The sequence below is a fragment of the Aquarana catesbeiana genome, linkage group LG02 (genome assembly GCF_042186555.1).
Source record: "Aquarana catesbeiana isolate 2022-GZ linkage group LG02, ASM4218655v1, whole genome shotgun sequence".
Lineage (NCBI taxonomy): Eukaryota > Metazoa > Chordata > Amphibia > Anura > Ranidae > Aquarana > Aquarana catesbeiana.
The window spans coordinates 670,521,592-670,537,668 of record NC_133325.1 but is presented as its reverse complement, the minus strand read 5'-3'; the positions used below and the strand labels follow the sequence as shown (position 1 = coordinate 670,537,668).

The window sequence follows — 16,077 nt, the reverse complement described above, 5'->3', positions numbered from 1 at the left end:
GATGTGTTCCAATGCTGTAAATCCCATGACATGTGGGTCAAAGTTGTGGTGGTTTGCTATATGTCGATTGATAGAGGTGGAAGTCTTGCGTTTATATAAAGGTTTAATATGGCCACGGATCCGATCGCAAAATTGACGTTTGGTTTTTCCGACATAGTAGCTGCCACATACACAAGTGGCCAGATATACTATGCCAATGGTCTGACAGGTAACTTTATGTTTGATTTTGTGTATTTGGCCATTTGGAAGCGGCTTCTCACGTGTATCATAGATAAAGTCACATATATTGCAATGGCCACAAGGAAATGTGCCAAACGCTGTTGAGATAAACTCAGGTTTAGGTGCGTGGTGACTGGCTGTAATTTTATCTCGTAAAGATGGAGAGCGACGGTAGGTAATCTGAGGCTGGGATTTAATATATTTTTTGATGGTGTTGTCTGCAGTAAGGAGGGGCCAATACTTATTCAAAATGTTATTGACCTCATTGTGATGTTGGGAGAATTGGGTTATAACCCGTACGGGCTGAAATCCGTCCTTGCTCTTATTGGAATATATCAGTTTTTTCCGATCCAATTTTTTAACTTTGTTGAAAGCTTGTTTCAACAATTTATGACTGTACCCTCTTCTTTTTAGTCTCTCATAAAGATCCTGAGAGGCCACAAAGAAATCCTTGTCATCCGTACAATTCCGTTTTATGCGTAAGTATTGGCTGTATGGAATACTATTTAGCAATGATTTGGGGTGAGCGCTTTTAGCGTGTAAAATAGTGTTCCCAGACGTTTCTTTACGGTACAGAGATGAGGAAAGATTTCCATCAGAGTCCAGTCGTATTTCCAGATCGAGGAAGGTAATCCTCCTCTGGCTACACTCCATTGTGAACTTGAGGTTGTATGAATTTACAGCCAAAGTTTCTATAAATTTAGAAAGGTGTTCCTGAGTACCAGACCAAAAAAAGATGATATCGTCGATATACCTGTGCCACGAAATCACGTGGCACAGGAAATCAGCAAGGTCAGAATTGGAGAACAAATCCCTTTCCCACCCCCCCAGGTACAAATTAGCGTAGGATGGTGCACATTTAGTGCCCATAGCCATGCCTTGTACCTGGAGGAAGTGGGAAGTGCCAAACATAAAGTGGTTACGCGTTAAGATGAAACTCAAAAGATCCACAACAAAATGGCCATAGGCCTCAAATTTGGGGCCTCTTTCCTGTAACAATTTAGAAATTACTTTAATGCCAGTACTGTGGGGTTTGGCATTGTATAGGCTTTCTACGTCTAGTGCTACCATCCATGTATCACATGGGAGTTGCAGGTCCTCCAAAATACGGAGGAGATGTATGGTATCCTTTACATGAGAGGGAAGAGCCAGCACGTGTGAATTCAAGTACTTGTCCACAAGAGCACTTGCATTTTCCGTCAAACTTAAACATCCTGACACAATAGGACGACCAGGGTTTTTTTTTTGAGATTTATGGAGTTTTGGCAGAGCGTAGCATGTAGGTATTCTCGGATCCTTGACATTTAGGAATTTCCAGGTATTGACATCAATGATTCCTTTCTGGTAAGCGGAGAAAATAAGTTTGTAGTATTCGCTGGCAAAGTTTTCGATAAGTGTTCGTGAAATGGGTCGGTACCAGTCCTTGTTATCGAGGATGTTGCGGCACATGGATTCATATGCCGCAACATCCATTACAACTACGTTGCCTCCCTTGTCAGCCGGTTTTATTACCAACCCAGGGTGGTTCTGTAGGGATTTGAGAGCTTGTTTCTGGACACAGGATAAGTTGGAAGGGTGTGAGATGGAAAAGTCATTATGTTTGATAGTATTGCTAATCTGTTCCACAAATGCCCAAATATTAGGGTTCACTGAGAGATTGGGAAAAGCTGTAGATTTGGGTTTAAAGGACGAGGGAGGGGTGAAAGACACCCCAGAAGCCACAATGCCGTGGCTATCAAATTGCCACTGGCATTCCTCCTCAGTGCCACCCTCCTCCAGAAGCGTTAGTAGGTCCTCAATAGCCTGAATTTCGGCTACTGTAGGGACACTATTATCTGGTACTAGATCTGCCGCTTGAATTTTTGCGGGTTTGTCAAAAATAACCTTGTACATTAATTTTCTTGCAAATAAATGAATGTCCTTGACGAATTGGAATTTGTCAAATTCCACAGAGGGACAGAAAGTAAGGCCTAATTGTAGTACTTTTATCTGTTGTTTGGTTAGGGGAAAAGAAGAGAGATTTACCACATCTAAGTCACGAGTGCGTTGTGAGTGAGAACTGATGGGTGCTAAGGTATTGGACTCTGTGTCGAGTCCAGTGCTTGAGATAAAACAATTTTGTTTGATTGTTATATTTTTCTCTATAGAGTGAATTGTAGCGTCATAGGTATTAAACATCTGTCCCTGAGGAAGCCATTACTGGCGAAACATGTCGGATATCTAAATACCTATCCACTGAACTGGCCGCCACGCTCTTCAGGCCAAGTCACGTGATAAATTTTGCTACAGAATTGTTTTTATAGATCATGCACACCTTGTTTTTGTGATCTTTATGTCAATTTTTAATAATTTGTGTTAATAAAAATCATTTTGATTTTATTCTGAGTATATTGTGTTTCTCTTGGCACCGCTATAATCCCTGTACTCCCTCCCTTTGGCTTGACTTTATAATGACTTTACTGATTAGCGTACTTGCTCCAGGTCTATGACTCAGAAATGGTGAAGTCAGGGGCTAAGCATAACAGCCAAGTAACTAGCATTTTCAGACGGAGGCCTGAAATGGTTTTCATTAGTGTCAATGTTTTTCTAAAAATATTTTGAAAATATAACCATATAAAGTTCAACATAAAATGCAAGGATCACAAGCACTTTCCCCAACAATCAAAATCCCAGGTGCATGCAGATATCAAATCCTCCTGCTGTGTTTTTTTTTTTGCATTTAATCACATTTAATTTGATGAAACTTCCCAATTTTTAGAGGCACAAGTGACATAGTCAGGGTCACACTGCTGCCCCTGGAAAGGCTACATCACCCGTGCCTTCGAGGGAAGTCTTTTGCATACACTAGGGTTGAGTTACTAAAACTGGAGAGTGCAAAATCTTCTGCAGCTGTGCATAGTAACCAACCTGCTTCCAGGTTTTTATTGTCTGTGCTTAATTGAATATGCTGAAGTTAGAAGCTAATTGGTTTCTATGCATAGCTGCACCAGATTTTGTTCAGCTTTAGTAAAACTAACCCCACTGTGAGATCTCGCTAGGTTTCTCTTTAAAGACCCTGCAAGTACAAAAAAACAGCTATTCATCTACCAGAAAAGCACTCAACTTTTAAGCCCTACTGTGTTTTGACAACACACAGGATTTTTGTGGTTGTGTCAGCCCTCCCAGTGCCTAAACAGTTAAAGTGGTTGTAAAGGCACAATGTTTTTACCTTCATGTATTCTATGCATGAAGGTATAAAAACTTCTGTGTGCAGCAGCCAACCACAGCCCCACCTAATACTTACCTGAGCTCCCTCATCCAGCGATGTCCAAGAGAGCCTTGCTTCCCCGGGACTCGTACTCCTGATTGGTTTTTGGCAGCAGCAGAAGCCTTTGGCTCTCGCTGCTGTCAATCACAGCCAATGAGCCAATCAGGAGATAGAGGGGGCACACAGAGCCCCGGGTCAGGAGCGCGCCTGCTTGGGTGCCCCCAGAGCAAGCTGTTTGCTGTGGGGGTGCCCGGCTGGAGGGAGAAGCCCGGAGCACCGGCGTGGGACCCAAGAAGAAGAGGATCGGGGGCTGCTCTGTGCAAAAACCATTACACAGAGCAGGTATAACATGTTTGTTATTTTAAAGGAAAAAAAAACAAGGCTTTACTATCACTTTAACTACTCTCAGATCTCTACAACAAAAGGTAATAATTCTAAGGTTCAAAATAAGAACAGCTCTGCGGGGGGGGGGGGGGGGGGGGATGTAATAGCGAGTAATACTTACCTTTCCCGATGGTCCTAAAATCATCCTCCCCATTGGCTTCAGTAGTAATGACCGGTCCTCCCAAAGTTGCTGCTCTTCTCCCATTGTGTTGCTGCACCTTTCACTGACATCATTGTTTACAATGCAAAATCAGCAGACACCATTGGTCTTGCATTGCACATGATAACATTAAGGCCACATTCTGGGACAGGTTAAAAGAAGGCCAGAACAGCATTCCTCTCTATTAGATCACCCTAGACAAAATGAGCATTGTATCCTGCATATATGGATGTCTTAGATTTCATTTTTAACCAGACTGGAGTTTAAATTTAAATGAAATATGTCCCATAAAAAACAGTTTTTTTTATGGTGGGCATCCACAGCTTTGAAAATGTAAGCAAATCTGTGACTGGTAGCTGGCACTATGCCCCGGACACAGAAAAGAACATTTATTAAACTAAAGCCTTTTGAAAAACAGGTAATTCATGAGATTTGGGAAAAGATGGTTTTGCTCTTTACCTTACGTAAAGTAAAAAATACAACTTTGTATAAAAATAACACAAGCTTTAGAAAAATATTAAAGGCTAAGACTACCTTTTACAAAAAAAATAATGAATGCATATACACTATATTACCAAAAGTAATGGGACACCTGCCTTTTACACGCACATGAACTTTAATGGTATCCCAGTCTTAGTCCGTAGGGTTCAATATTGGGTTGGCCCACCCTTTGCAGCTATAACAGCTTCAACTCTTCTGGAAAGGCTGTCCACAAGGTTTAGGAGTGTGTCTATAGGAATGTTTGACCATCCTTCCAAAATTTGTAAGGTCAGGCACTGATGTTGGACGAGAAGACCTGGCTCGCAGTCTCTGCTCTAATTTATCCCAATGATGTTCTATTCTGTTGAGGTCAGGACTCTGTGCAGGTCAGTCAAATTCCTCCACCCCAAACTCACTCAACCATGGTTATGAACCTTGCTTTGTGCACTGGTATTTAGTCATGTTGGAACAGGAAGGGGCCATACCCAAACTGTTCCCACAAAGTTGGGAGCATGAAGTTGCCCAAAATGTCTTGGTATGCTGATGCCATAAGAGTTCCTTTCACTGGAACTAAGGGGCCAAGCCCAACCCCTGAAAAATAACCCCACACCATAATCCCTCCCACCAAATTATTTGGACCAGTGCACCAAAGCAAGATTTGGACCAAAGCAAGGTCCATAAAGACATGTATGAGTGAGTTTGGGGTGAAGGAACTTGACTGGCCTGCTCACTGGGGTGAAGGAACTTGACTGGCCCTTTAGTCTTGACCTCAACCCGATAGAATACCTTTGGGATGAATTAGAGCGGAGACTGCAAGCCAGGCCTTCTCGTCCAACATCAGTACCTGACCTCACAAATGTGCTTCCAGGAGAATGGTCATACATTCCCATAGACACACTCCTAAACCTTGTGGACAGCCTTCTCAGAAGAGTTGAAGCTATTATAGCTGCAAAGGGTGGTGATAACTCAATATTGAACCCTAGGGGCTAAGACTGGGATGCCATTAAAGTTCATGTGCATGTAAAGGCAGGCATCCCAATGCTTTTGGTAATATAGTGCATATTGGCAACAAGGAAATGTGAACATATTATTTTTTTGCAAATAAGCCTGCAAAACCTCGATCAGTGGATCACGGATTCAATGCCAGGATCCTACAAACTCTTTCTCCAGCGTTATGTCCATAACAAGGTTCAGATCTTCAGTTACAGAACTGGAGGAAGCATCATTAATGATACAAATGATCATCACACTCATGTTTGATTGAGAATGACAAGTCTGTCTGCCATGGTGGAAACAGAACTTGTCGTTCATTCATTCACAGATGAAGAGGGTGGGAGGAGTCTGATTTGCACCTTGGCGCATGTTACAAAGTATAACATGTAACATGGTCCAAAAGGTGGCGTTAGCCTTTGAAGTTTATCTATATTCAAACCTTTTTTTGGAAAGGTTTGTACAGCTATCAGGTTTTACTGCTACACTAGGCTTCAAGGGCTTTCTCTTTACTTCCTCTTCTGGAAACAAAGTTTTACCTCAAAAAAAAGTTTTGGCTATGGGGTGGGGTGACAGCAAGCCACCCCTTCTGGTAATGAAATCATAGAGTACAGGAAAGTGTTTCAGAGCTATCACTCCCCTTTTGTCAGGCTAAAGCTGCTTGATGCTGGTGTTTTCACTCTGGATCTGAGGGCACCTGGTAGTCATCTGCATGTAGCCTGGGCAGTTTTGTTACCATCCAGGTGGACTGTTTCTTTGGCAGGATGTTCTTACCATACAACATCATCTCTAGCAATTATTTTTATGATTGCATTTAATCACTATTTTATCAGTAAATGGATTATGAACTGCTGTACAGTACTATGGAATCTTTTGCTTTGTTTGCCACATACTTAACAACAACCTCCTCCTCTGAGATCATCACAATGTGACCTGGTATTCTCCTGAAATTCTCCACATTCTGTATAGTGCTGGCTGTGAATATGTGCTGCAATCTCAATTAACATCAATTGAAAGCCCACTCACAACCTGCAAAGACTTTCCATTAAAGTGAATTGATACTGTAGCATGCATGGGTGGGTAGAACAATGCAGAATTTGGAAGATTTTGGGAGCGAGGATGTGCAGTGCTAGACAGGCCAAACGTTCTCAGAGAAGCGTGTTATAAGTAATTATGACCTATCACAAAAATGCTGGGGGGAGAGGAGATGGAAAAGTGTAAGCACTGACATTTTTGTTTTATGCTTTCTCCTTTTAAAAAAAAAAAAGAATTCTGACATTTGTGCACTCTTAAAGTATTTATTGTTTCCTTATTTGAATTTTTTTTTTCTATTTATCTTTTTTTGTTGTTCTACTTACAGAATGTATGAATTGCACAAGACTGGCGGCAATAGCAGAAAGGATAAGCCATCTTGAAGCAAAGGTAGGATCACATGAATTTTATATTTCAGTATTTGGTAATGTTGGTTGAATCACTGTCCACCTTCTGATACTTCTGTGAGTTTAAAATAACATATTTTGCTGTCAGTTGTGGTTTTAGTTCCAATCATACATTGTGGTTATTAAAGAGGTTTCAATTTGCCTTCTTTATTTAATAGAAGATGTAGCATAAAGACTCCTCCTAGTGTAGAAGGAGAAGTGGGACTGGCAGGAATGTGTATGGAGCCCACAGATTTTGCAGAATGGCTGCAAGGGTTTGTTGGCACATTCAGACATTGTTTATGCTGTGTGGGTTAAATTGTACATTCTTCAATTTTATTTTGAAAAAGGAATTTAAGGCCATGTTCAGCAACAATTTGACTGTTTGTGGACATATGAGACATCATAATGGTTGGAAGATTTTCCAACCTCCTAATCTGGTTCTCCACTTGACAAGCCTTGGTCAGTGGCATCTGTAGGTATTTCAAAGATAAAAGATCATCACACAATCCAAAAAAAATGTGACATTGCCCAGAGTAGCTTTATAAACAAGTATGTCATAAATTATATTTCCCATGAAAATGATAGCAAAATAGGCCTCTTAGAGGTTATACTGTATCTTTTCCACCAGTGTGTAAGATCCATGTCTTCTTGGCATGCCCAGCTCTCATAACAGGGCCCCCAATTTCTTCCCACTGTGTATTCCTCCAGCTTGAACAATTCCATGTGCTACACCTTTTACTAATTTAATTTTCTCCTCCTCTTGTGAACAGCTGTAATAATCATTTGCCATGAATTATGTCTGTGATTAGATACTATGACAGCCTCAAGAAAGAGAAGGAGCCATATGACTGGAATGGAAAGTGTTTGTTGGAGACTATTAGCATGATACTGAAAGGCATAGTTTGTAGGAGCTGGAAGTCGTTACCCAATTCCCCCCCAAACTTTATTCCTTTGAGGATATGTTACTTTTGCCTCCTCTGTGATCCCTGTTCCTACATCATTGTCTGAAACCAGTGATATATCATTATATAAGCTATGAGGCACTGAGATGAGTTAATGAGATGTTCATTCTAATATCATGTGATCTTGCAACATCAGTTATTTAGGCATATGTCACTCTGCTGGTTAAGAAATTTTTCCTTTAGCAGGTGCTTAAAGAGGAGTTCCACCCAGGGGGTCAGGTAAAAAAAAAAAAAATTTAAAGTCAGCAGCTACATATACTGCAGCTGCTGACTTTTAATTGGACACTTACCTGTCCCTGGGTCCAGCGATGCAGGGGTCGAAGCGCTGCTCGTCTCCCCCTCCGTTCAGCGGCGCCGGCATTGCAACTGTGGGCGCCAGGCTGTGGCTTCACAGCCTGGCACCCACTGCGCATGCGCGAGCGGCGCCGCGCGCCGCGATTGGCCGCTCAGTCACCTGGGACCTGTAATGGGTCCCAGATGATTGACAGCAGCAAGGGAGCAGAGCGGAGCCCTTCCTGTGCCGAGGGGGAAGTGATGTCACCAGCCCAGGCACTGGAAGGGGCAGACTACGAGGGACCCCCTAGCAACAGGCATTTAGAGGTAAGTTAAAAAAAAATATATATCCAAATTTTTTTTGTTTTTTTTTTTTAGGATTTGTCAAGTATTTTTGTTTTTTTGGGTGGAACCCCACTTTAATTAACAATGGGTATTACCACCAATTCACATAAAAAAAATATTTTCCACATATCCCATGTTGTTCCATTCTCTGACTGCCATGGCCTAGTCATGGATAATCTAAAGCCAGGTGTCAGCGCAGGTGTCAGGTGCCGGACGAGAATAAGCAGTTTTCCTGATGGCTTTACCAGCAAGGTTGGAAGATTGTCCACATCCATAAATTACCATATGCACCCCCATAAGAAAGATCAGTGATCATTGAATGTGCTCTTTGCTGTCCTATAATTTAGACAGCAATTAGTTCTGGTGAGTTTGCACTTCATATATTTGATGAAGGCAAGACACAAAGGGTGATATATTGAAATCGCTGATTAATCACATTAGAATTTATTATTGCACATAAAGACTTTATTTCATTTAGTGATTGTATTCACTTGATGACTACTGTGTGTATTTTTTATGCACTCTGTTATGCTTGTTAAAGAGTGTTTATTCATATATTTTTTTGTTATTTCTTATATACTTTGTTACACCTGTTAAAGAGTGTTTATTATTTATTTTGAATCTACACATCGCTGTTTTTTTTTTCTTTTATATGGCCTAGTCATGGCCAATGTTTTAGAAAAGAAGTATTGTATTTGTACCATTTGGTATGCTTGGTGGAACAGAAATGAATAAATGTACATACTTTGAACATTTTATTAACTATGTACATTGACTTCTATTACACTGAAAGAAAGGCAGCAAAAAGACATGGTTTTTTTTCCCAGCCAGACAAGAAAGCAAAAGATAAATCTGATGGAGTGACACAGCTTGGTTTTCGCTGCATTGTGATGACTCTCAGCTGTTGCAGTTTTACTTGCTCTACCATTTATCTTCCATTGTATTAACCATCTTTACATTTCATACAGTTGTTTTACACTTAATTATGCTATTTATAGCCAGAGCATACAGTCATTCCAAATATTTGCATGCATGCACCTATTAAAAAGAGATCATCTACAATACTATTTGACTTACTCAAATTTCTGAAGACATTAAAACTTTGACATCTGTAACATAGGAGTGTGGTAGGATTGGATGGGAATGCAATTGTCCCAAAAGCACCATCAGTGCATTCTCAGGAGACCCTGAAAAGGGTAAAAGGGGAAAGGCTGAATGTTTTTCCGATATACTGTTGTAGATTAAAATTGTTTCCTATGTATTATTTTCTATTATAGATCAGATCTATGCTAGGTATTTAGCCAATGTTAGGTTTTAGAGAGCAGTGCATTAAGGTACACAATATTTTTCCCATTCCTAGTATGACAACTGAATGAAGGAGACATGTTCCTAATTGTAGTAAAATACATTGGAAATTAGTATATCCCAATATCAAATCTGTCATGATGTAATTATATATTTAATTTTTTGAGATGCAGAAAAAAGCTTACACTAGCTATTTTTATGCCAGCTATTGTAAGACCTACTTTAGGAACCATTTACTAAATATTATATTTAGCTCCTTTATCTCAAGATGATCAGCAGTATACAATAACAATGAGTTGGTGGGCACATAGATGTGTGTGTGACACACCAGTATATACTCCTGTGCTAATGGATAGGTGAAATATATAAACAAATATTACATTATTACAATAAATTAATAAATGGGTTGCTGCTCTCAAAAGTGCATGTGCCTTTAAATGTGGAAATCAAAATATAAGAGCGCTACCCTATGCTAAATGCTAACACATCATTACCACAGTGCAAAAAAATGGATGTAGATAACCATAATCCATAACCATAACTAATTAAAGTCCATAAAAAGTTCATAGATCCTTATAAAGTTCATAAGTTTCATAATCTTCCAGTGCAGCTTCAAATTTTCAACTGTGCAGTATAAAGTGCCAAGTGCTGAAAAAAACAATCTGCGCGATTCGTACTCCCCTCTGTGTGCCCTCTCACTCACCAGATATCTGTGACTCCCATGACAGAAGTCATAAGCGCTTGTATGAATGGCTGGGCTCTGTTGTCCCACGGTCTGTGTCTCAAACTGTAGCATAGGTTGTTCTCAATATACCATCATGGGATGTAAATTAATGTCAGAAAAAGCAATATAGCGTAATTCTGTTTAATAATCATAAAAACAAACACTATCCACTCACATGTTAAAATGCTGTAACAAGTGTTAAAAAACCCAGAACCTGAAGTGACCAACGACTTGCATCTCACCGGCCGGAAATTGCGTCACGACCCGAGGTACTGGCGCGTTTCGTCCCTCCCACGAGACGTTATCAAAGGATATCCCTGGGTGGTGTTGTATGCAAATATATAGAGTAAACCTCCTCCCTGGCTGAAAAGTGGTGTCATATCCTCTTCCTGTATCTGATTCTAGAGGTGTATCTGGCTTCACCTCTTCTGAATCCTCCATCTCTTGTCTCTAGCAGCTGTATATATCCTTTTGGCTTGAAGAGGATGATTTGATAAAGGGTCTAATTAAACAAATGAACCACTACTTGGAGATAATAAAAAAATAAAAAATCAATAATTTTAGTATATGTTAAATGATATATGATTCAGGTTTAGTAAAATCGAATATTCACAACTAGCACCATCTAGCGGCCAAATAGAGAATCCATCACCACAATGTTAAATTCTATGTTTACCTATATTGTTTTCAAATGTAAATATAATTTTAATTTTCACTTCAAATGTGATTAGTACTAAATAATTAAAATTAAAATTTAGGTGCTTTTACATACTATTAAAACCCCCTCTAATGCACAAAGTGGTAAGTACTTTATATATATATATATATATATATATATATATATATATATATATATCCTAAATTTAATATTTCCAAGTAGTGGTTCATTGGTTTAATTAGACACTTTATCAAATCATCCTCTCCAAGCCAAAAGGATATATACAGCTGCTAGTGACATTCATCTAGTTTTGTGATATTTGGGTATACTAAGATGGAGGATTCAGAAGAGGTGAAGCCTGATACACCTCTAGAATCATATACAGGAAGAGAATAAACAAATCACTTTGCAGCCATTGAGCAGTTTATTCAGATTAGGTGTGTGAGGGAGGAGGTTTACTCTATATATTGGCATACAACACCACCCAGGGATATCCTTTGATAACGTCTCATGGGAGGGACAAAACGCACCAGTGACTGCTTGGGGTGAGGCAATTACCGGCCGGTGAGACGCAAGTCATTGGTTACTTCTGGCTCCGGGATTTTTAACACTTGTTACAGTGTTTTAACATGTGAGTGGATATTGTTTGTTTTTATGATTATTAAACGGAATTACGCTATATTGCTTTCTCTGCCATTCATTTACATCCCATAACAGTATACTGAGAACAACCTATGCTACAGTTTGAGACACAGCCCGCGGGACAACAGAGCCCAGCCATCCATACAAGCGCTTGTGACTTCTGTCATGTGAGTCATAGATATCTAGTGAGTGAGAGGGCACACAGAGGGGAGTACGAATCGCAGAGATTGTTTTTTTCAGCACTTGGCACTTTATACTGCACAATTTGAAAATTTGAAGCTGCACTGAAAGGTTATTGAAACTTATGAACTTTATAAGGATCTGTGAACTTTTTATGGACTTTAATTAGTTATGGTTATGGATTATTGTTATTTACATCAATTTATTGCACTGTGGTAATGATGTGTTAGCATTTAACATTGGATAGCACTCTTATATTTTGATTTTAGCAGTATACAATAGATTATTGCTATAACTTGTGATCAATAATCAGGGTAAAAAGTCAAACCCGAAAAAGAAATAGCCATATAAGTATGGTATATGCAGCAAGTAACAAATATGTTTACTTATACCAAATATTACTCTGAACTCAAACAATTACTGTGTCTGACATTTTGGTCTCAGAATTTTGATCTGTACCTCACTAGTTTCTTGTATAATAGCATAAGATGTCAATCGCACCTTTTTTTGGATTTAAGCTTAATTCTAAGTAATCCTTTCATTTGAAAAACACCAATGTTGATCTTAAAAATTGGCAGTTGTCCGGTGTTTTTCAGATCAGATGCATAAAACAGTGACTGCTACTGTCCTTAACAAAGACAAAAATTGCTTGTGAAATACAGAATAACAATATAACTCCCATAACACTACCTAGCACATATTTTATAAAGGTGTTAGAATTTCTTGCCACATACCTGCTAGATTTACACTTTCATTGGTAGCTAAATAAGTCAGCTTTTATAAACTAAATTGCAGGGGGAAAAAATTGGATCACAGTGCTCTTGCACATAAAAGCAAGACTGTTTTATGTTTCTCTCAATACTTAATTTTAGATTTTTATACAATGACTACTGATGAAAAGTTTATAAAGTGATTGTGAAAATTATACTTTTTCATTTATGTACTTATTTTTTCTGTTTTTATATATATCTATATCTATATATAGATATATCTATATATAGATAGATATACGGTATCTCACAAAAGTGAGTATACCCCTCACATTTTTGTAAATATTTTATTATTTTTTTTCATGTGACAACACCGAAAAAATTACACTTTGCTACAATGTAAAGTAGTGAGTGTACAGCTTGTATAACAGTGTAAATTTGCTGTCCTCTCAAAATAACTCACTGTCTAAACCGCTGGCAACAAAAATGAGTACACCCCCTAAGTGAAAATGTCTAAATTGGACCCAAATAGCCATTTTCTCTCCTGGTGTCATATGACTTGTTAGTGTTACAAGGTCTCAGGTGTGAATGGGGAGCAAGTGTGTTAAATTTGATTTTAACGTTCTCACTCTCTCATACTGGTCACTGGAAGTTCAACATGGCACCTCATGGCAAAGAACTCCGAGGATATGAAAAAAAAAAATGTTGCTCTACATAAAGATGGCCTAGGCTATAAGAAGATTGCCAGGACTCTGAAACTGAGCTGCAGAATGGTGACCATACAGCGGTTTAACAGGACGGGTTCCACTCAGAACAGGCTCGCCATAGTCGACCAAAGAAGTTGAGTGGACGTGCTCAGCGTCATATCCAGAGGTTGTCTTTGGGAAATAGACGTATGAGTGCTGCCAGCATTGTTGCAGAGGTTGAAGGGGTGGGGGGTCAGTCTGTCAGTGCTCAGACCATATGCTACACACTGCATCAAATTGGTCTGCATGGCTGTTGTCCCAGAAGGAAGCCTCTTCTAAAGATGATGCACAAGAAAGCCCGCAAACAGTTTGCTGAAGACAAGTAGACTTAGGACATGGATTACTGGAACCATGTCCTGTGGTCTGATGAGACCAAGATAAATGTATTTGGTTCAGATGGTGTCATGCGTGGGTAGCGGAAACTAGGTGAGGAGTACAAAGGCAAGTGTGTCTTGTCTACAGTCAAGCATAGTGGTGGGAGTGTCATGGTCTGGGGCTGCATGAGTGCTGCCGACACTGGGGAGCTACAGTTCATTGAGGGAACCATGAATGCCAACATGTACTGTGATATACCGAAGCAGAGCATGATCCCCTCCCTTCAGAGACTGGGCCACAGGGCAGTATTCCAACATGATAACGACCCCAAACACACCTCCAATAGGGATGAGCTTCGTGTTCGAGTCGAATCCATGTTCGACTCGAACATCGTCTGTTCGCCCATTCGCCGAATTGTGAACGATATAGGCCGTTCGCGCCAAATTTGTGTGGCGCGTCACGGCCCATAATTCACTGCGGCATCGCAGTGCATTGCTGGCTGATGATTGGCCAAGCATGCACTATGACCCGCATGCTTGGCCAATCACAGCGCCGTCTGAACAGAGAGCCGTAATTGGCCAAAGCCAAGGAGGCTTTGGCCAATTATGGCTCAGTGGATTTAGCACACGCCCCACACTATATAAGGCCGCCTCCACAGCGGCCCTGTGTAGTGTGTGTTCCGGCGTTCATAGATAGAGAGAGAGAGAGAGACAGACAGTGTCATTTGATTTGAGTTAGATAGCTTAGGCAGAACAGTCAGTCAGTTAGCTGCACTTACAGTGTATTGTGTATATATATGCATCCCAGGTGTTGCATATATATATATATATATACACTGTATTCAGTTTAGCTAGATCCGTTCCTGTTATCTTCTTACTGACAGGCAGGCTTGTCTTGTTACAGTATTTACAGCTACCTGAAGGAAATTGCTGGTGTTCTTTTGATCCTATTAGTACCACAGTCAGGCAGCTAGACTATTTACAGTTAGTGCAGTGCATCCTGCTCACAGTGTTCAGCTAAAACTACAAGTTAGTGTGGTGTGTCCACCTCACAGTGTTCAACTAAACCTACAAGTTAGTGCGGTGCGTCCTGCTCACAGTGTTCAGCCAAAACTACAAGTTAGTGCTGTGCGTCCTGCTCACAGTGTTCAGCTAAACCTACAAGTTAGTGTAGTGAGACCTCTGCACAGTGTTCATCTAAAGCTACAAGTTAGTGCAGTGTGTCCTGCTCACAGTGTTCAGCTAGATCCGTTCCTGTTATCTTCTTACTGACAGGCAGGCTTGTCTTGTTACAGTATTTACAGCTACCTGAAGAAAATTGCTGGTGTTCTTTTGATCCTATTAGTACCACAGTCAGGCAGCTAGACTATTTACAGTTAGTGCAGTGCGTCCTGCTCACAGTGTTCAGCTAAAACTACAAGTTAGTGGGGTGCGTCCTGCTCACAGTGTTCAGCTAAACCTACAAGTTAGTGGGGTGCATCCACCTCACAGTGTTCAGCTAAACCTACAAGTTAGTTTGGTGCGTCCTGCTCACAGTGTACAGCTAAAACTACAAGTTAGTGCTGTGCGTCCTGCTCACAGTGTTCACCTAAAACTACAAGTTAGTGTGGTGCGTCCACCTCACAGTGTTCAGCTAAAACTACAAGTTAGTGCGGTGCGTCTACCTCACAGTGTTCAGCTAAACGTACAAGTTAGTGCGGTGCGTCCTGCTCACAGTGTACAGCTAAAACTACAAGTTAGTGCTGTGCGTCCTGCTCACAGTGTTCAGCTAAAACTACAAGTTAGTGTGGTGCGTCCTCCTCACAGTGTCCAGCTAAACCTACAAGTTATTTTTTTGCGAGCTCTGCACAGTGTTCAGCTAAAGCTACCTGTAGAAGGTTGGTGGTGTTTTCCTGATCCTATCACTACCGCAGGCAGCTAAAAAAGCTACAAGCTAGTTTTTTGCGAGCTCTGCAAAGTGTTCAGCTAAAGCTACCTGTAGAAGGTTGGTGGTGTTCTCATACTACAGGCAGGCAGTTGATTTTGCTAGCTGCAGTATCAGTACATATATATATATATATATATATATATATATATATATATATATATGTATATATATATATATATCCCAGCTTAGTGCAGCTAAAGGCCATTAGTATGTCTGGAAGGCCAAGAAGGAGAGGCAGACAGTCACAAGCCAATAAGAGAGGGCAAGCAGGCTCTGTGTCTAGTGCTGGTCGTGGAGACGGTGCTTCCTCATCAGCACGTGGCCGTGGGACACGCTTGGCCTTTTTTTCGGCAGCTGGCCGTGTTAAGCCGCAACATGCGGAAGACTTGG

The 16,077-nt window shown here is 40.4% G+C and overlaps 1 protein-coding gene across 1 annotated transcript in view; it reads left to right on the top strand.

Moving 5' to 3' along the window:
- The window catches only part of COL26A1 (collagen type XXVI alpha 1 chain), a 673,051-nt gene that overhangs the window by 580,311 nt on the left and 76,663 nt on the right, over window positions 1-16,077 (top strand). The window contains exon 4 of the mRNA XM_073616675.1: window positions 6,841-6,902. Within this exon, the coding sequence (XP_073472776.1) occupies window positions 6,841-6,902 (62 nt within the window). The remainder of the gene's footprint in view (window positions 1-6,840; window positions 6,903-16,077) is intronic.